Raw genomic sequence first — 19,195 nt, 5'->3', positions numbered from 1 at the left:
AGAGTAATAACATAAAAGAAAAAATTAGAGTGCATTGAAGGTCATTCAGTTTAATCAGTGTGATTAGCGGTGGGTGTAGTAGCTTCACAGAAGTGGTATGGACTTGGTGGGGGGACACCTTCGTTAGGGACAGTGGCTTTAAACAGTCCTTAAAAAAATTGGTGAGGTAGAGCGCTCACACGCATAGCAGGCTTGCGACCAATGGTAGGCCTTCGGAGAGATAGGACACTAAGGGCCCCCAAGTAAATTCAATTTTTTTAAAAATAATCTCTGAATATATCTGCCATCCTTTTCATGGTTAAGACCTACCATAATGGTAATGCCATTGTGTTAGCAATGGGGCCTCTTTCTTTTTCCAGGCCTCAGCCACTGCCAATTTAGCTGCACCCAGGCATGACCACATTATTGGTCTCTCGCCTTTAGTTTGCAGTGCATCATCTCTTAGATCTAACAGTGCAAAATGTGGAGTATCAGGCAGCAGGTATCCCAGGATGTCTTTAATTTGCGCTAGGAATTCTGACCGAAATGGGCGGACTGTTGGGCAGTCCCACCAAATGTGGTGAAAGTCCCCCCAACAGTCCACATCCCTTCCAGCATAAATGAAAGGTTTTGTGAAAGATTTGTTTCAGCTTAGTGACATGGAGATACATAGAGTAACTTGTAGTGCACTTCTTTCATGCCTATAGAGTGGTTGTATTGTGGGTTATCTCGCCAGAGTTTCCTTCACTTTGCCTCAGGGATTTCATCTCCTAAAATATCTACCCAGAAAGTCATATGTCGCAGCCTCAGAGTGTGAAGTGTGGTAAGTAGCAGGGAGTATAAAAAGGAGATGGTTCCTCTGGAGGATCCTGCCCTTCTAGCAAATTGTTCAATAGGGGTGAGATCTCCAATGACGGCTAGTCTAATGTCTGGCTGGAGAACCCAGTGTTCCAGTTGTGTTTAGCAGTAATGTTCAGTCTCTGAAAGGTGAAAGTTCAGTTGGCAGTGTTCGAATGTTAAAATATCCCAATTATGAAAGAGAGCGGAGAGTGTAAGGCAACCTATCTCTCTCCATCAAACGGGCCAGGCAGAACAGCAGAGGGAACTGCTAGATTATAGTCTGTTGGTGTGAAGGGGGGAAGGGAAGGTGGTCGATTCCACAGTTCTATTCACTGCATCCCCAATTTTGAGAGTTGTTTTCATAGGAGTACTCAAATAGGCATTGTGAGGAAGGTCTGCTCTAGGCTTCCATAGAACATCCCATTTGACCCTATCCACTATTGCTCTGTCCATTTGTGGCCAATATTTGTCCCATTCACATAGCGACCATTCAGAGATAACCCATAGCTGTGCGGCTTTATAATAAAGTTGAAAGTCAGGGAGAGCTAACACACCGGCATCTTTCGGAGCCGGAGCAGTTTAAATGGCAAACTGGCTCTATGGTTGTGCTTGATAAAACGTGATAGTGTACGCAAAGTGGGTAGGAAATGTCTGTCTAACGGGAAGACCCTGGAAAAGGTATAATACCCTGGGTAAGACCATCATCTTTATGGCAAGTATACGTACAAGCCATGAGATATACATAGGTGCCCATCATTTGAGGTCTGCTTTCAGTTGTTGCAAAAGTGGTGGATAATTGGCACGGTACAAATCTGACAGCCTATGGGGGATTTTAATGGCAAGATAAGTGATGCCTATTTTTAACCATTGGAATGGGGTAGAGGCCACCAGGTTTATCATATCTGTATGGGACATTATAATATTGAGTGGAAAGGATTTGGAAATGGGCGGGAAGTGAGGGGACTTATAGATTGTACTTGGCTCGACGCAGTGACAATGAAAGATCGCACGAATGGGCCCGGGCATGGATCGCTCTCCTGGACTTGTTCAAATGTTCGGTGATGGGGGATGGGGGTGATCCGGTGGGGGATGACGGGACCCCGGTTCCTTGAGTGCACTATACAGGGCTTCCCCCCTCTGCTCTTGCGGTACTGTCTGTTGGGATTGCCGGGAGGCGGACTCGACGGGTTGTGACTGAGGTTTTGATGTACATGTACTTCTGATAGGTACGGGCGACATGCTTGGGTGGGTGGGTAGGGAGGAGGGGCTCGTTGGGGGGGATGTTGGGAGATGGGGTGGGGGGTATTTTGGCTGTCTCGCACACTCATGGTGGATTACTCCTGTGGATGCACTACCTAGTAGCACGGACATTATTGGGGTGAATGCTGTACAGATGTAGCTTATGTGCTGGGGTGATTATTGCAAGATGTCCTGATCTGGCTGGGGGGAGGACTATGGGGGACGGGGATTGACTGCATTTTGTTCTGTGACCTAATAAAGTTTGTTTAAAAAAAAAAAAAAGAGTGGAAAGGATTTGAGTAGGTTTATACAGAAGCCTTCCACTTTTTCGTATTGCAGAAGTTCCTCTTGGAGGGTTGTTAGAGAAGCTTGTGGAGAGGTGAGGGTTAAAAGCAAGTTGTCAGCAAATAGATGGATTGTGTTCTATGGAGCCAAATGTGAGGCCCGGATGGCTAGTGTTGAGCGTATTGTGGCCGCCAGGGGTTCGATACTTAGTGCAAATAATAGTGGAGATAGGGGTCACTCCTGTCTCATTCCCCTCCCTAGATGGAAAGGTTCCAAGCTAACCCAGTTGATCAGGACTCTAGACCACGGTGTGGCATAGTTGGCTCGAATCCTTGCTATGAATGGGTCACATAAACCATAACTGCTGAATGTGAACCCACCTTGTTGTCCTTTTTGTAGTATATGCATTTGATGTTTAAAAGAGTGAGGTCTGCTCTATTGGTATAAATGGCAATGAGTTTCTCCCGTTGTGTGGTAACATTCCGCTGGAGGGCTGATGTCAGAGCTTCTTTGTGCGTCTGTTCTTGCTGTTGCAGTTCCTGCTCGAGTGCCAATTGGCCTTTAGTTTATTGTTTATTTAGCGTGGAATTTGAGGCAGTAGATTCCCCACGTATAAATGCTTTGACAGTGTCCCAGTTCCTAGAGGGAGTAGTGTTAATTGAAAAAAATCCTAAATGGCCTTTCATAAGTCATTCCTAAATAGGCGCTCTCTTGTAAGGGAGCGAGGGAAAACCTATCAGCTAGACCTTGGCGGCAAGTCACCCCAATCCAATGTTATTGATACAGCTGCATGGTCTGATACAGTAATTGGGTGGATCAAAGCCACTGTCAGGTCTTGGCTAAAGGTTTGACTAATAAACAAATAATCCATTTGGGAATATGTACGGTGTGTGTGGGAGAAGAAATTGTAGTTGCTGGAGTTATGGTGAAGTGACCTCCAGGCATATATTAGTCCCAAATCTTATATTGCCTGTTGGGAAAGCTTTCTGTGGTCGATCTGTGTGTGGGGCGAGGGGGGTGGTGGTGTACTATCAATACCTGAATTACAGGATAAACATTTCCCATCAAGAGTATCCCGCCCTCTGCAAAGCCCCCTAGTAAGGACAATAGTGCGTGCATAGTGGGACTTGGTTAGCATTGGCGTGTATATAGATGCAAAGGTGCACATTCTCCCTCTAAGTGGACCCTTCACTAGTACTATCCTCCCCTCCTTGTCTGGAATTTTAGCGAGGAGTGGAACAGAAGTGGCACACCATTATGCTTAGATGAGGCTGAGGATTTATACATCAGGGAGTAGGTTTTATGTCTCAATCTGTGGTCTTCATCTTCATCTTGTTTGAGATGTGTGTCTTTTAACGCTACTACATCATGGTGTTGATCGAGGAAATATTTCCATAATTTGTGGCGTTTGGTGAGCAAGATTAGGCCCTTAATGTTCCATGTAAGTGTAGTCATTACCATGGCATAGTCAAGTCAAGGAATAACGATCATTTCCTCCCTAAGAAACTTCCTTTCTGATCCTCTCCTTCATTCCTTCCATCTTGGATAACCCAACCGTCCCTCCCACCTCGGAGCCCAATACAATTAGTAGCTCTTTGTTCTCTCACCCCATCAACACTAAAAATTTTCATCCAAGAACCCAAAAATAAAAAATCCAAAACTCAATAACACTAACAGATGAGACAACTGGTCCCCAATTGCAAACATCATGTAGGTAAACCTCTTTCATGACAGGCGAATTGGTCAAAAACCACTAATGCCATTTTGGTGCAGCCGAAAAAGTTAAGGCATTACGTAAACAGTAGAGTGAAAACCTGAAAATAATGGTTTGTGCATTATACAGGTCACATGGTCGTATGCCAGTGTTCTCTGCCTATTCCTTCAAAAGAGGTCCATCCTCTAAGGACTTTATATATTGCACCGATCTCAGGAATCCAATTCTCTTTCATTAGTGTTTCTGTAAGATCTAGTAGAGGGGTATAGACTCAAAATGGGAATGTTTTATCACTGTAGTTCAACGTTTCCTATGCTGGCAAGGATGAGGTTGGGAGAGCCAGAGGCCCGTGGTCTGGGATCCATTTACCCAACTTCCTGAAGTCCCTGAGTTTTCCTCGGGCGGTGGAGACTCAGGAGTCGGAATATCTAGAAGAGTCATACCTTCAGTTAGGTCTGTGACATGGTGTGATCTGTTGTATAGATCAAAGGTCAAGCCAAAAGGGTAGGCCCAATGATATTTAATGTGTTCTCGCCTTAATTTATCTGTCACTGGATGAAATTGTTGACATATCTGTCTTGAATAAGGGAGCATATGGACCCCTGAAATGTGATTGTTTCTGCCATTTTGGCTGCTTGTAAAATGGCCTCCTTTTCCTTGTAGAATTGCTGTTTGGCTAGGACATCCCTGGGACACCTCTTTCTACCAGACGTGAGCTGGCCCACACAATGAACCCTATATATCTTAACCTTTCCTGTTGTGCCTCCAAATAGCTCAGAAAAAAGGACTGTTACAAAGGCTTCTACTCTGTCTGGGCCTCCTGCCCCCTCTTCCAGATCTTGGATTCATATATTCTCGCATCAAGATCTATTTTCGAAATCTTCACATTTCAGAAGAGATGCCTATAGCTGTGAGCGCAGGAACTGGGTTACATCTTTCTACTGGCCAGTGCGTTGTTCCAAGTCACGCATCTTTGTGTCGAGATCCACCACCCTGGTGCCTACTGAGTCTACGTCTTGTTTTACAGAATTGAACTTAGTGTTGAGATCAGTCTGGAGAGACTCTAGGGAGGAAGCCAGATCTGCTTGAGCTCTTCTTAGAGTTCCTTTTAAAGTCTTTCAGGGATGTAAGCAGGTCCTCCTTAGTAAGAGACATGGTGTCACTTGTTGGTGTTACAGGTGCGGGGTTTCGTGTCTCTGCAGGTGTAAAATAGCCAGAAAGTCTATTGAGTTGCTGCTTCTTCTGAAGCATAAAGGTAGCAGGTTTTGTCACTTGTTACTGTTAGTAATGAGAACAGACATAGTGTTTATTGCATTTTGTAGATGGTGTAGGCCTTTAGCGGGGGCTTAGAGCCATAGCAAGGGAAAAACCAACCTATCATGCCAGCGGCCACTCGCAGTGTTTGTATCAGTCTGTCAGGGTGGGGAAAAGAGCTGATAGTTACGGGCATGTTGGGTGCACCGCCATGAACCGAGGAATGTCACTCTGTGTTGCTTAGCGAGGATGTATATTACCTCTATATTTGTAGGAGTGGTCTCTTCTACCACAGAGGGGGGTCTTTGTAGTGATAAGCGGCCTGTGCAATCTGTCACATATTAGCTCTCATATCATGGCACTGAGCTCCTGGCATTGCTAAGAAGGATCGCAGTGTCCTGGGCCTGAGGACTCTGCGAGTAGTGATATCAAGCTTCTTTCTCTCTTTATTTTTCTATGTGCTTCAGTAGAGACCCTGCAACCCTGCACCCTGCAATAAAACAACATTCAACAGCAGAATAATCCGCACTATATCAGTTCTGCCTCTGTCCCTCGTTGGTGAATGCCTATTATTGGGAGTCTTTTGGGCAAAGTACTATCTCAGCAATGGGAGCAGTTCAGCATGTATAGCTCGGACATCAAGGAGCAAACCACTAAGCATCACTGTTGCACATAGCAATTGTAACCCTGTGAGGCCGCTGTGTTGCCATTATCATAGCAGAGGTCTGCTTTGTATCAGACAACATCCGATGAGATTTTGCAGTCATTTTCAACTTATTGTTATACCTCTCCACTTCCTTTGCGTGCCTTTAACGTGTCATCAGGTGTAGTATTAGCATAACTGCTTCAGGTTCAGCAGTGGAGCCTCCGTGGATCAAGCCCACTTGGCCATCTTGGCTGGCCCAGCCCATCCCTGTTAATTTTTAATATCTAATTTGCATGCTACTGGGGTGTTTTGATCTCTGAATATTATATTTCCTTGCTGAATAGCACTAACAGTTATTGGTGTGAAAAACTATTTTATAAAAAGAAAATACTTATTGAGGATTAGGTTGAATGGTCAGGTGCACTGCCCAATTCTACACTCCCAATATCTTGTACTTTAGTTTACTGGATTTTCCTAGCTTTTGATGCATTGGAGGTACCCTGTGCACCTTGCTTGCCAGAAGATATTTTCAGGGACTTCTTGCTCTAAACAGGCAATTTAGCTCAGTCTAGCTTGCATTTTGGAGTCAAGCTGATGAACTATCTACTTTTAGTATTGCTTCAGATATTTCTTATGACTGTCAGATTAGTTTAGATTGAAACAGCCACCAAGCTGCACCCTGCAGGCTGTGCCACTTTCACTAGTGTCCAAAAGCGAATGTAATCATTACTGTTTCTGTAATCCTCCAGTTGTGACATTACAACTAGCTCATTATATTATGTTCCTCACTTGGTAATGCCAGTGAATTATTTAAGAAAAGAAGCAAAACTCATGAAAGATTACTTCTTCCCATCCTCTACTTTGAGGAAAAGCACACTAGTGAATTAACCTCCCCACAGCTGGCTGTTCCCAAACAAAAACTTCAAACGACTACCAATGGGGCAATAGTGTATATTTAATAAGTACATTTTAAGTATATAATGAAGTATATGAAAATTTATTAAAAAACTCATATTTGCTTCACATGCCTTTATGTAGCTAACAGCCAGTCATACAGAATGCCTCAATTAATTATTATATCCTAATTATGCAGAATTGGGGATGCACTATTCACCATGTAAGAAAAATGGGGACCAAGCTCAGGGAGTATAATTTTAATTTCTGCTCCTACACTGACGAATTCCAGATCGATCTGCCCGTTAGAAAGAATTGGGATTATTTCTCAACTGTGTTAATGGGGCTCTCGGCAAAAGAAGCCTCGAGTGCCATCAATAGTTTGAGGTTCAATAGTAGCAAGACTGACCTGTTGGTGCTGTTAAGTAAATACTGTTTGGGGCAAACTCTGACTCTGTCCAGCTTCCATCTCCATAGAAGCCAAATAATGTTTCTAAATATGAGGGCAAAACTGTTGGAGGAAACTGGAATGCCAACATAGGTCTAATGACTATTGGTATTATTTTTTTAAATAATAAATTTGAGTAAGACTTTGCCCTTTTTGCCTAATGAGAATTACATAATGTTTGTGCTACTCAACTCTTAATTGGACTATAAAAAATAGTGTAAGCTGACCTGTAGATTGTTGAATTTTTACTTGCCATTTCAAGTATTCTTACCTGGAAAACTGCATTACCCTCTTTCTAGCACAAGCTAGTTTTAGCCTCAATATCTAAATTTATGGGAAGTGAGAAGAACTGATCTTAGGTCCTTAACTCAGTTCTGATCTTCCCAATCATTGTTCAACTGACCCTTGGTTGTCATTTTTGTCCTCCTAGAGGTGCAAATAGACAACTTTGTGGTTTTAGCTATGTAGATTATTCATTATCACAATCAAATCATGAGTGAGAGGCATAGTCCTTTTCTAATTACAGACAGCAGCAATTTCTAGTCTATTTTCTTCCATTTCTATAGGTCATAGGCCAAACTGGGGCGAGGCAATTGCAGCCGCGACCCCATATAAGTAAGAGTGGTGGAGCCGGGTGCTTGGGAGATTTTTAAAGGACAATGAAGAGGGAAAATTAAATAAATAATTCATTTTCCCTCGTCATTGTCCATCGAAATACCCACCCCCCTGGCCACACCACACTTACCTGCACGGACCGCGGCTGGGCTATACAGCATCCCTGCTCTGTAATGGTCTCCTATCTAGCAGGGTTATAAAGAGCTCTTGGGTCTCTGTACGTCCAGTTATATACCTGTCAGTGCATCACTCAGCTTATCAGTATAAAATATTACAATATGAGACAGTGAGTCTTACGCTATATATAAAAACATTTCTGAAAATTTCTGGATAGCTTTGTCCTATAGCAACCTTACTCTTTAAAAAAATGAACTTTTATTATACCATTTATATTTGACTATTCTTCATTTGTTGATCAGACTCAGCATTTACTATCAATTATTCATGATTTGAATTATAAATCCTAACACTTACATAACTGAATGCTGCATAGAGAATCAAACGTAACTACATAGCAGTGAGAAAAAGGGTGAATTCATGAACTACTTTTTATTTCTTGATAAGAAAAAATCGGGCACCATGAAGATAATCTCTAATATTCAGGTAGGAAAAGTTTTTGGGGCATTCATAGAGAATGGTTAGATCAGTGGTTAAGCTTTTGTAGTCTTTGGCATTATTAGCAACGGGCTGGTGTCTTGCATGTTCTCCTATTATGATTAGTTTTATACAAAGGGAGGCAGATTGATGGAGGTGGATGTGATTGCCTGTGCCTAGCAGTTCTTTCACAAGCATGTGTACTGGATGTCTTAGGCGTTCAAGGGAAGGAATATATGGAATTATAAATGGGTACCTTTGAATTAAGGGTAGGTCTCTCACTGAGAGATTGTCACTGGGTTGTTGCAATGTCACTCCGAACCCCGAAGTGAAAAACATCCCCATAATTCACTTTTTACCTATCTATAATTTGATGTTATATGCCCCCAAAATCATCTGCCCCTGCTTACAACTGCTATACAGAGGCAGAGAAGTAATGAGGGAGCCATGCATAACATGTTTTCTCCTCCCTGTCCCTAATCATAAAAAATACATGGCCTCCTGCCAACCATCTCCACCGCTCTATGGGCCTTCCCTTCCCTCTGCTCCAGAAGCTGTGCTCCCTGCTTTCCAGTGTTGCTCAGGCTCTCAGATGGCCCACAAGGACCAGATTGGTATTCTTTAATGATGTAACAGTAATTAACAGGTTCTATCACAGTAGTGAATTACGGAATTTAGAACCCGCTGCTCACACTTATGGCTCTCTATGAGAAGCATGCATAATATATAGAATTGTAGATGGGTAACTGTGAGTTACAGGGATGTTTCTCACCAAGGGGTTCTGAGTGACTTCAAATAGACAACAAGAGTGACAGATATCAGTAATTGTGTGTATTTGTGGTCCTAGGTTTTAGGAACAATACTTTTCTCCGTTAAGCTATTGTTTCTGTTAATGTGTTAATGTGGAGCATTGTCCATTCTATATTTTGGATTTTCCAAATGTATTTATCCTCATTTTGGTGTCTGTAGAGACAAAGCGTTATGGGTCTTGTAGTTCATTGACCTTTTAATGCTTATTTTCTGAAATCACCTGGTAGTGAGATAAGTTCAAAAGACAAATAATGCATTCCTAAAAATAGACACAGGCTAGTATAGCAAAGTAAAATCACTGGCAAAGTAAGCAAAATGTGGCTATTTAAGAACAGAAAATGCAACTGGTAAATGTCTTGAAAAACTGACGGAGTGCACTTTGAAATGAACCTACTCAAAATGATAGTTCTGGTTCTAGTGTAAAATTGCATTGCTCACTCCGTGAACTTTTATCTTGAACTTCTAGGAACTACATGTCCCAGAATGCCACATACAGGCTTGTTGGAAAAGCAGTATAAATAAGGACATGAAAGACTTACTAGCTGTGAGCAATACCTGTTTGCTGAAACATGTCTGCATTTGTGAATCTTCCTATAATGTGTCGAATAAAATATCAAACTTACTGACTCCCGGAATGCTAGGTGAAGGTCTGCGTCGAGCTGGCACCAGCTGAAAGAGCACGTCACATTTTTTTTCATTTTCATTGACATAAATATATTTATATGTTCACTGAAAAACAACATTTACAGTAAATTTAGGGTTAAGATTGGCTCAAGCACCTTAATGCATGTTAAAAAAACCCGCTGAAATTCACTTATAAACCACAGTACAGATTTGGTTAAAAATTGAAACATAACAAAAAACAATTAAATGTGACAGTGTAAGTTAGGTTTTCAGTCTATAACCTTCAAAACAGCTAGATAAGGACGTTTTGTTTTGTTTCTATTCTGTTTCCCCAGTGTGAAAATTCCCTTTTATTGAGCAATACCCCCCATTTTTTGTGTTATTGCTGTTTAACTCTTCACACTAGAGTAATGCTGTCTTGTCCCCAGTGTATATGCTCTGCCCCTAAACATAAAAAATTGTCTAACTTCTAATCGGCATATTAAGGTCTTAGTATGTGGAGAAGGAAAATATACCAGTGATACAGTTTGTTAAATGTCACCTGTGGACTGCAGCCCATGTTGCACTATCAACTAGTCTGACAAAGAAAATGTAACTTCAGGCCTACTTGTGTAGCTTGACTGCTGCAGTATTTCAACCTGCAGGCAAACCTGTCAAAATAACCTATTTTTGACAAGAGCGAGCTTTTTGATCAAATATTAAATAAGTCACCCCTAAGTAAGCCTTGTAGCTCACATGGTAGGATTCCTAGTATTCAAATGTGGTACATTCAAGAATTTAGCGTTGGCATGCGCCGACAGTGACTAGTTCCAAAAAGCTAATTTCACTGGAAATATTTATGAAATATGTAATTGACTGATGAAAGATTTTTGATAACTATTTAGAAAAAGTAACTTCCACTTGCCTAAATAGCATTAGCATGCCAGCAGCTGGCCCAAGTCAGTGCTTCCCCTTACTGAGGTGTATAAACTTCTCCCAGAGCAAAAACAATGTATTTGACTACAAAACCTGGTTGTGAGTTATGTAACTCTTCTCAACCCAGGAAAGGCAGGTGGTGTGGTTTCAGGAACATCATTAACTTTAAAGGGTCCCAGAGTGAGACCTGCCCATTCATAGCTAAGTTTAAAGAGAAGAACTGCCTTTGTTCCCTTGGCCAGCTGTACCCAGCTTGGCACTAGCCCAATTAGAGAGCTTGAGTAGGAAGAGGCTGCATATTTCACTGAACACACCCCTGACTGAGACACGAGGAACCTCCCATGGCCTAAGGTGCTGCCATGTTCCATTTTACTCAAAATAGTGCTCTGAGGGATAATTAGCAGTAAAACAAATAGAATGTGCTGCAAACGTGGAATGGATTGCCCTGGAGAATATTTTCTCATTGGTTGGAGAGTGTTCAGGAGTCACCCCATTCCACTGGCTAGTCACTCCTGCAAAAGTACCACTCAACCTCACTCACATTTCAGCTGCTTTCTCTGACCTATGTGGAGACATGAGGAGCTGGAACTGCTTCCACTTCTACCAAAGACTAAGGGATAGACTCCAATGTCATAAGATTTTGATTTCCACTTCAGTTACTAAATAAGAAAGGAAAAATATTTGACTGGGTGGACACGCTTGGCGTATCCGACCTCCACTCCATCGCAGGTGGCCTGAAATCACACCTATGTCTGACTCAACTACAAATAGTTACTTAGCATGTTCCTTTTTTTTTGGGTGCTGATTGCCCTAAAACGTTCTAAATTCACATCACCAGTACCCCCATTGGATTGTAGTCATTTTGGTGTCATTTTTCTTATTAAATGTTTCTCTATTTTTAGAAACTGGTTGTGTGATTTTTACAGTATTGTGTTTTGACTTTTTAATTGTTTTGATACTACCAAATACTTTACATACTTTTCCTTAGTTTAAGCCTCTCCTCTCTGTGTGAGTTTGGACTTATTACTTGGGAAGGACTCACACTCTTCCGAACTCCTCATGCTTTGAACATGAGAGAACGCCAAATGCCAAAGTACCAAAAGTGAGTGGCCTCCATGTCTCTTGGTTAGCTTCTGGGCACAGAGCTTGCAGGTGACTCTCTTTGCATTCACTTTCTTGTAGACCTAGTATGACTGAAGAACTGCCAAATGTTTGAATCCTTGGTGTTTTTCTGCTTCCAACATGTCCTTAGTGCACATTACATATTACTTTTTTGGTGAAATAGAGGATGGTCCTGGAATCTCCTCTTGTGCTGTGTTTGCCTTGGATAGCTTTACACTTGCAGCTGTGACTAACAGTAGAACCTACTCAGGTCCGCTGCTCTTCACACAATGGTGCCTCTTGTTCCTCCTGTTGCTAGCAGACATTCTGTTTTTGGTGTGGAAGGAAGTAACATTCACGACTCACAGATATCAGTATGGTAGGCCCTAAGGAAGGGCTGTGCTCTCCTATTTTGCAAATGATGTAGCTACTCAGATGCCGATGCATATTACAGCTCTTGCATCTTTTTTTTATCATGGAATATCATTCTGCATTAATGCTGTCACGGTTCAAGGTGTTGAGATATGGCTTGACCATCACAATGGCAAATGCTTTTATCTTATTGCAACTCACTAGAGTAATACTGTTGTAAGTGACATATGTTTGCAAAATACGCGTACTCCACACATGTTCATGTATTGCTTCTATTATCTTTTTCAGCAACAATTAGTAAAAAATATTAAGTTCGGTCAACCTCCGACCGCTGTGCCTGGAAAGAGAGTGCAAGATAAAGAGGAAGATAACATGAATGGAGGACCAACTGGTGACCCAATGGAGGTTCTGTGCCAAATGGATGCTGCGTTGTCGGACAGCGAGTGTAAAGTAAGCACATTGTTGTTTGCATGCATCCAGCATTGTGCAAGTACTTGGGGTAGTTAAATCTTGTAGATGTGTGACACCTCATGAGATAATCCAATGGGACAATGCCGACGTAATTTACTAAAAAAGTTAGAATTTTGATTCATTGACAGTAGAGTATTCCTAATACTGTAAGATGGGTTGGTTGGTCGGTCATGACATCATGACTGACCCCACTTGCAACAGCATTGTAGATGGTAGCTGATGGAGGCGACATCGGGAACTATACATTCACAGAGAAAATATGGCAACTTAAAAGTGTCAACAATTTTCCAGATTATCAAAAAAGTATCTTTTAAGTTAAGGGAAAGCTTTCATTGTTGGAAATATTGTATTTCAATTTTGGCAAACGTGTTTACACTGAAGTTCGGTTTAACACAGATGGAAAATATTCAGAATGGCACAAATGGTTTGCCGTCTCCACTATAAAATTAACAATGATACAGCCATTTGCCAGTGGTCATGTGTACACTTCCTCTTGTCGCATATATGTATACATAAGCAATGTCAATCTAGGGTCTTGCTTGACAAATCATTTTACATTACAAAAAAGTTTTTTTGAAATGCAAGACGTGTCCCCCGAAGCTCAAGAAGTCTTAAACATTTTAGCAAGGTGCCTGTGACTGAACTTTGATACTAGAAACAATGGTCCTAGACCTTTCTATTTTTAATCAATTGATTAAATCAAACAATAATCATTTACTTAAATCTTTTTAAGCATGCACAATGTCAGCTCACGGTAAACTAAGTTCCATGTACAGTTGAAATATGATGTGCAACAACCACTGGATTGCAAAACAACATGTATTTATTTAATCATAAATTCAATACCAATAGATCTTGTACTGTGTCTTAGAAAGGATGAAAGAAAAGGTTGGTCAACTTGAACGTGCAGAAAGGTGGTGCTCAATACAAGAAGAAGACCTAGCCTACATTGATTGATAAATTGTTATCAGTCCGTCTTGAATTTTGTCAATTATTGTCTCACGATTACCTTGGGAACTCTCTCCCTTCCTTACCTCATTTTTCTTCTTGTATTGAGCACCCTCTTTCTGCACGTTCAAGTTGAGCAACCTTTTCTTTCATCCTTTCTCAGACACAGTACAACATTTATTGGTATTGAATTTTTGATTAAATAAATTCATGTTGTTTTGCAATCCAGTGGTTGTTGCACATCATATTTCAACTGTACATGGAACTTAGTTTACCGTGAGCTGACGTTGTGCAAGCTTAAAAAGATTTAAGTAAATTATTATTGATTGATTTAATCAATTCAATTAAAAAAAGAAAGGTCTAGGACCATTGTTTCTAGTATCAATCTACACCCAGGTCCTGCTGACTACTATTGGGTTACCCCATTATTATTGTGACTGAACTTTTTCAGCACTCTGTATAGTGAGAACTTTCTAATAACTATACAAACCTATTTGTTTTCCAGACCATCGATTCTCCAGATGCCGTTAGTCCTTCCCGTCTACCAGGTGCCGGGGCAGATGAGGAAAGAAAGGTAAACCGCAAATAACACTTCAAAACTATGTCATATCTTTTATTGATTTCCTAGCTTTATCTTGCAACTCTGACTTGCTTTTATAGAACCTCAATTGGTCAAAATGCTCGATACTATTACATAAAGTTTAATCTAGGCAGATTGTGCATGAGCATGCAACAATGTAATTGAAGCAAAGATCTACTTTAATGATGTTAAAATGATCTACTTCTTTGGACAGTGTGGCATTAAAGATACTTCACTTCTTCTCTCTCCCTTCACCCACCCACAGTGGAGGTCGTCACTCTGTAGTTATAGTTAGGACCCAGTTACCATAGGAAATAGATTTTTGGGGGTTTGCTAATAACGTTGCCCAAATCGAAGAATCATCAAGAAACTTTTGCGGAAAATAAGTTCAACCACTTCAGCTCCTTCTTTGAAAGTTTGGAGTAATCCATCAAGCAGGGGAAAAGAGGAAAAAAGGGGATCCCAAAACACTATTTCCCTATGCAATTTTCATAGGTAATGTTAGACACAGCTAGGTCAAACCAGCTAAACCGAAGAACACCAAATTTGGCTGAAAACTAGTTATTTATCCAGAAAGTGTGTTTTTGTGATACGGTGTAAATTCATTTGGTAGTTTTTGAGAAATTAAGGTTCAAAATTTAAAGTTATCTCTACGGTTGGATTCGCGGGAGTCCAGCAGGAATGCAACTTCAAATGACAGAGCAATCTGGTTGACCACGGAGGATGTTTACCATTGGCTGCCTCACTCCCGCGGGAGCAAGAAGCTGCAGTGAGTGGTCTGACTAGCTGGCCGGAACACAAAGAGAAATGTTGCAGTCACCGTTACAGGACCCAACGCTCAGTAAAGTGTAAAGAGGCAGTGTAGGGGATACTCTGAGCACCTGGACCTTTTGGGGGTGCAAGTTGTTTTAAAAAATATATAATTCCACGGGAGTCAGCATGTCTCTATGGTCCTGAGAGAGTCTCGCTGGAGCACAGGGTGCACGCTGGCACTCATAAGAGTCCAGCGGAATAGGAAAACCATTTTTAATTTTAAAAAGGGGGCATGGATGTCTGTGGTGGTTTGGCAGCATATGGCCAGTTTGGCATGCGGGGGAGGTTAACCACCCGTAGTTGGTTGGGCGCATGGTCGAGCTTGTGCCCTTGCCATGCACTGCTTATGAACTCACATATTATGTCGTTCATTACATTTTCTATGACATCATTGATAACATCACTGATAACATTTGAAATTATATCATTGATGACAATCCTATGCATGGCGAGGGAGCAAGTTATAGTTACTTTAGTTAACTAGAACTGGTGAATTTCAGTGTTTTTCTTTAGTTAAACATGCTACATTTAAACTGTCACTTTAACCTTTAGATATATATCTATAATAATAATAATAATAATGCACCAAGTTGTAAGAAGAACAATTTGACCCCTTCATAGAATCATGTATAACAATCCTTGAGATTCTATCTGAAAGAGGCACCATGCCCTGCATGGAGAAGCCATGCCTGGTACCAGGGTGGTACCCTAACATCTCATTCATCAGGGTGTGAAGATTCAAAGAAGACATTATTCAGAATAGCTCCTTGAACCCGAAGATCTACTTGCTCATTAATGTGCTATCCATGAAACAATTAAGTTGGCATTAACACTGTTGACAATAAAACAACTGCAGTTCAGAACTCTGTCATTTGAAAGCCTTGTCCTTATTTCCATTGGCTGGGTACATTCTTATCCTCTGTGCCAGCCTCAAGATGCCCAATGCAGATAAAACTAGTGTTCAACTCATTATGTTTTAGTAAAGTTGATTCAGAAGAACCTAATAGACAAAAAGGTTAAGTCCACAGCGTCATTCTATTCTGGAGATCAGAGACAGCAGCATGTCACATGTAGGTGGGGACATTGCAGGTTTCTCCAACTGGTTCTTCACCAACAGCAGCTCTATTATTCTTCAGCATCTCCATAATAACCAATGAGGACCAGTCACTGTATTCATCTGAGGTCCATGCATCGTGCTTCAAACTCTAGGAGCTTCAGCTACCACCTGGATTATTTTCATATTTTTCAAGCACATATGGAGGCTTTCAGCAGACCACAACACTTATCGGACATCACTTGAGACCAATTGTCCCTTGAGAGACTTCACATAGAATTCAGCAGATTAGGTTTAGGGGATTTGTAAAGCGCATGACTACCCTTGGGCATCTCAGCGCTGCGGTGATACAGGATGGAAGCTGTTAGCACTTAGGATTAGAGGAAGAGCCATGTCTTAAGTTTATTTTTTTTAAGGATACTTCATTTTCCGTAAGTCGGAGCTCTGGGTCCAGACTGTTCCAGAATGTTGGTACCAGATGGGTGAAGGACCTTCCACCCCATCTGGTTCTCTTGAATGCGGTCGCGTTCATCATGAATTTTTAACTTGACCTGAGTTGTCGACGGGGAGAGTAATGAGAGACCAACTTTTGGATGAGGTTGGGGCCTCTCCCATACATGGCCCGGTGAGCCAGACTTAAGGACTTAAATTGAATTCTGGCTTGAACCGGAAGCCAATGCAGCTCTCTCAGTGCTGGTCTAACTGAGTGGTGTCTAGGTAGGTAAACAGTAGTTGGGCAGCTGCATTCTGTACGATTTGTTGTTTGTCCGTGACATATTTAGGAGAGCCAAGAAAGAGAGAGTTACGTTGCCGGCCCTTCTGGGTTGTAGGCGAGTAGATGTATACGCACTGTTTTCTTATTTTTAATTTTCTCATTTCAAAAATAAATTTAAAAAAAAAAAAGAAAGAGAGAGTTGTCGTAGTCCAGCCTTGATACCACTAAGGCCTGGACTACCGTCTTCCTAGAATCCTCCGGAAGTAGGGATATTATTTTTCTGATCCAGCGTAGTATCCCAAAGCAAGTGCCTGACATTTTATTTGCCTGGACCTCCATCGTTAAGTTCGGGTCTAGCCACATACCTAAGTTTTTTATGGCTGTTTTAGGGGGAGGAGATGGTCCCCAATTGGTGGGCCAAGAGATCTCCGCACGAGGGTTAAAGTTGTTGCCCAAAATCATCAGTTCTGTTTTTCCCCCATTCAGTTTGAGGCTACAGTCTGCCATCCATGATCCGATTTTTTTCCAGGCAAGGGACGAGTTGTCTGTGTTCTGAGTTGGGGGAGTCTGAGATTGAGAACACTAGTTGCGTGTCATCGGCATATGACACGATGGAGAGGCCAAATTCCTGTGTTATATGAGCCAAGGGGCTGAGATAAATGTTAAAAAGTTTTGGACTCTTTGGCGAAAAGAGACATTGCGCAACAGTGGGGAGCCAGGCAGGCCCCGACCCTCCAAAAATGGTGTAATGGTATGGACGATCTAATGGTGACGGAGAAATCGGTCTATGTACACAGAAGATGCCCCAAAAAATGGACTAAGATATGGGGGAAGTGGAATGACTATTGAGGGAACATTTGTGACCCCCCGCAGGACGAATCCCTGTCAGATGATTCAGACTAACTGGGGGTGTATGGGGAAGCAAGACACAAGATGTTTGGCATGGTGGAGGAGGAGGGTGTTGGGGTCATGAGGAGACATAATGGGACCCTCGGCCCTCGGCAGTGGCTGACACGAGCAAACTGTGATGTACTTGATAAAGCAACATATGGTATTGCAGTATTGGTTGAAAATGGAAAGGTTAATAAAAAGAGTTTAAAAAAAAAAAAAGTTTTGGACTCAGGGAGGATCCCTGAGGGACTCCCCAAGGTGCTGAGAGGGAGTCTGACTTAAATCCCGCCTCCATACATTGGAAGGTTCTGTCACTCAGGAATGACGCAACCCATTGGTTAGCTGTTCCTCTGATTCCGACATTCTCCAGTCTTTGAATTAGCACTGTGTGGTCTACCGTATCAAACGCCGCTCTCAAATCCAAATGTACCAGGGCCGCAGTTCTCCCTTGATCAAGGATGGATTTGAGTTTTTCAGTGACCACCAACAGGGCTGACTCCGTGCTGTGTTTTGGTCTGAACCCCAACCGAGACTGGTGTATGATGTTGTGATTTTCAAGGAAAGTGGAGATCGTGCTGTTCACGTGTTTTTCTGCCATCTTGCCTAAAATAGGCAATAACGATATTGCGCGGTAGTTGGCTAGATCTGCAGGGTCCAATTGTGTTTTTTTTAGCAGGGGTTTAGTAATGGCATGTTTCCATTCTGAGGGTACCTAGCCATTTTCAAATGAGAGGTTAATTAAATTACATAGTTGATTGAGGACGGCTTTCCCACCTTGAGCGAGAATATAGGGTGGGGCCAGATCTAGCGAGGATCCTGACTTTACTTTCTGTAATAAGGAGGATACCTGATCTACCTTCATCAGCGGGATGGTCAGGAGGACCGGTGCGGCGGGTTGGAGTGGTCCCCTGTGTTCACTCTTTCTAGCGGCGTTTAAAATGCTATGGGGGCCTTGTGGGGGAGTCATGATAGAGTTAGGGTGGAGGGAATTGTAGATGTTTTCCACTTTGCTCTTAAAAAAAGTGGCCAACCCATTGCATCTTTCTTTTGAATATTGGGGGCTGTTTATTCCTTGGTCTACTGTGGTAAGTGATTTAACGATTTTAAAAAGCTCCTTAGAGGAGTTAGAAGACTTTGCTATTTTTCCTTCGAAAAAAGCTGCCTGTGCTTTCCTAATGCACTTATGGTAGAGCCGTATGGCTAGTTTGTAAGCTCTTTTGAGCTCTGGATCATAAGTCTCACCAGTTACGTTCAAGTCTTTTGCAGCTCTTTTTTTGTGTAACCAACGAAGGACAGAACCAGGATGACCTGTTAGTTTGTTTATGCGTTAGTAGGCCTGGCTTCCTAAAATGTCGGTCAATAGAGCTATTGATCCAGGTTAGCCAGTTCCCAT

At 41.9% G+C, this 19,195-nt stretch overlaps 1 protein-coding gene across 6 annotated transcripts in view; it reads left to right on the top strand.

Moving 5' to 3' along the window:
• CRACD (capping protein inhibiting regulator of actin dynamics) overlaps positions 1-19,195 on the top strand; it is an 870,477-nt gene that overhangs the window by 755,633 nt on the left and 95,649 nt on the right. For all 6 annotated transcript variants that reach the window (XM_085642050.1, XM_085642049.1, XM_085642051.1 and 3 more), the window contains 2 exons: positions 12,619-12,780; positions 14,255-14,323. In XM_085642050.1, the coding sequence (XP_085498176.1) occupies positions 12,619-12,780; positions 14,255-14,323 (231 nt within the window). The remainder of the gene's footprint in view (positions 1-12,618; positions 12,781-14,254; positions 14,324-19,195) is intronic.

Source organism: Triturus cristatus, chromosome 2_2 (assembly GCF_964204655.1).
Source record: "Triturus cristatus chromosome 2_2, aTriCri1.1, whole genome shotgun sequence".
In the NCBI taxonomy this organism is placed as follows: Eukaryota; Metazoa; Chordata; class Amphibia; order Caudata; family Salamandridae; genus Triturus; species Triturus cristatus.
The sequence above is the reverse complement of the archived record's forward strand: the minus strand, read 5'-3'. Positions and strand labels throughout refer to the sequence as shown.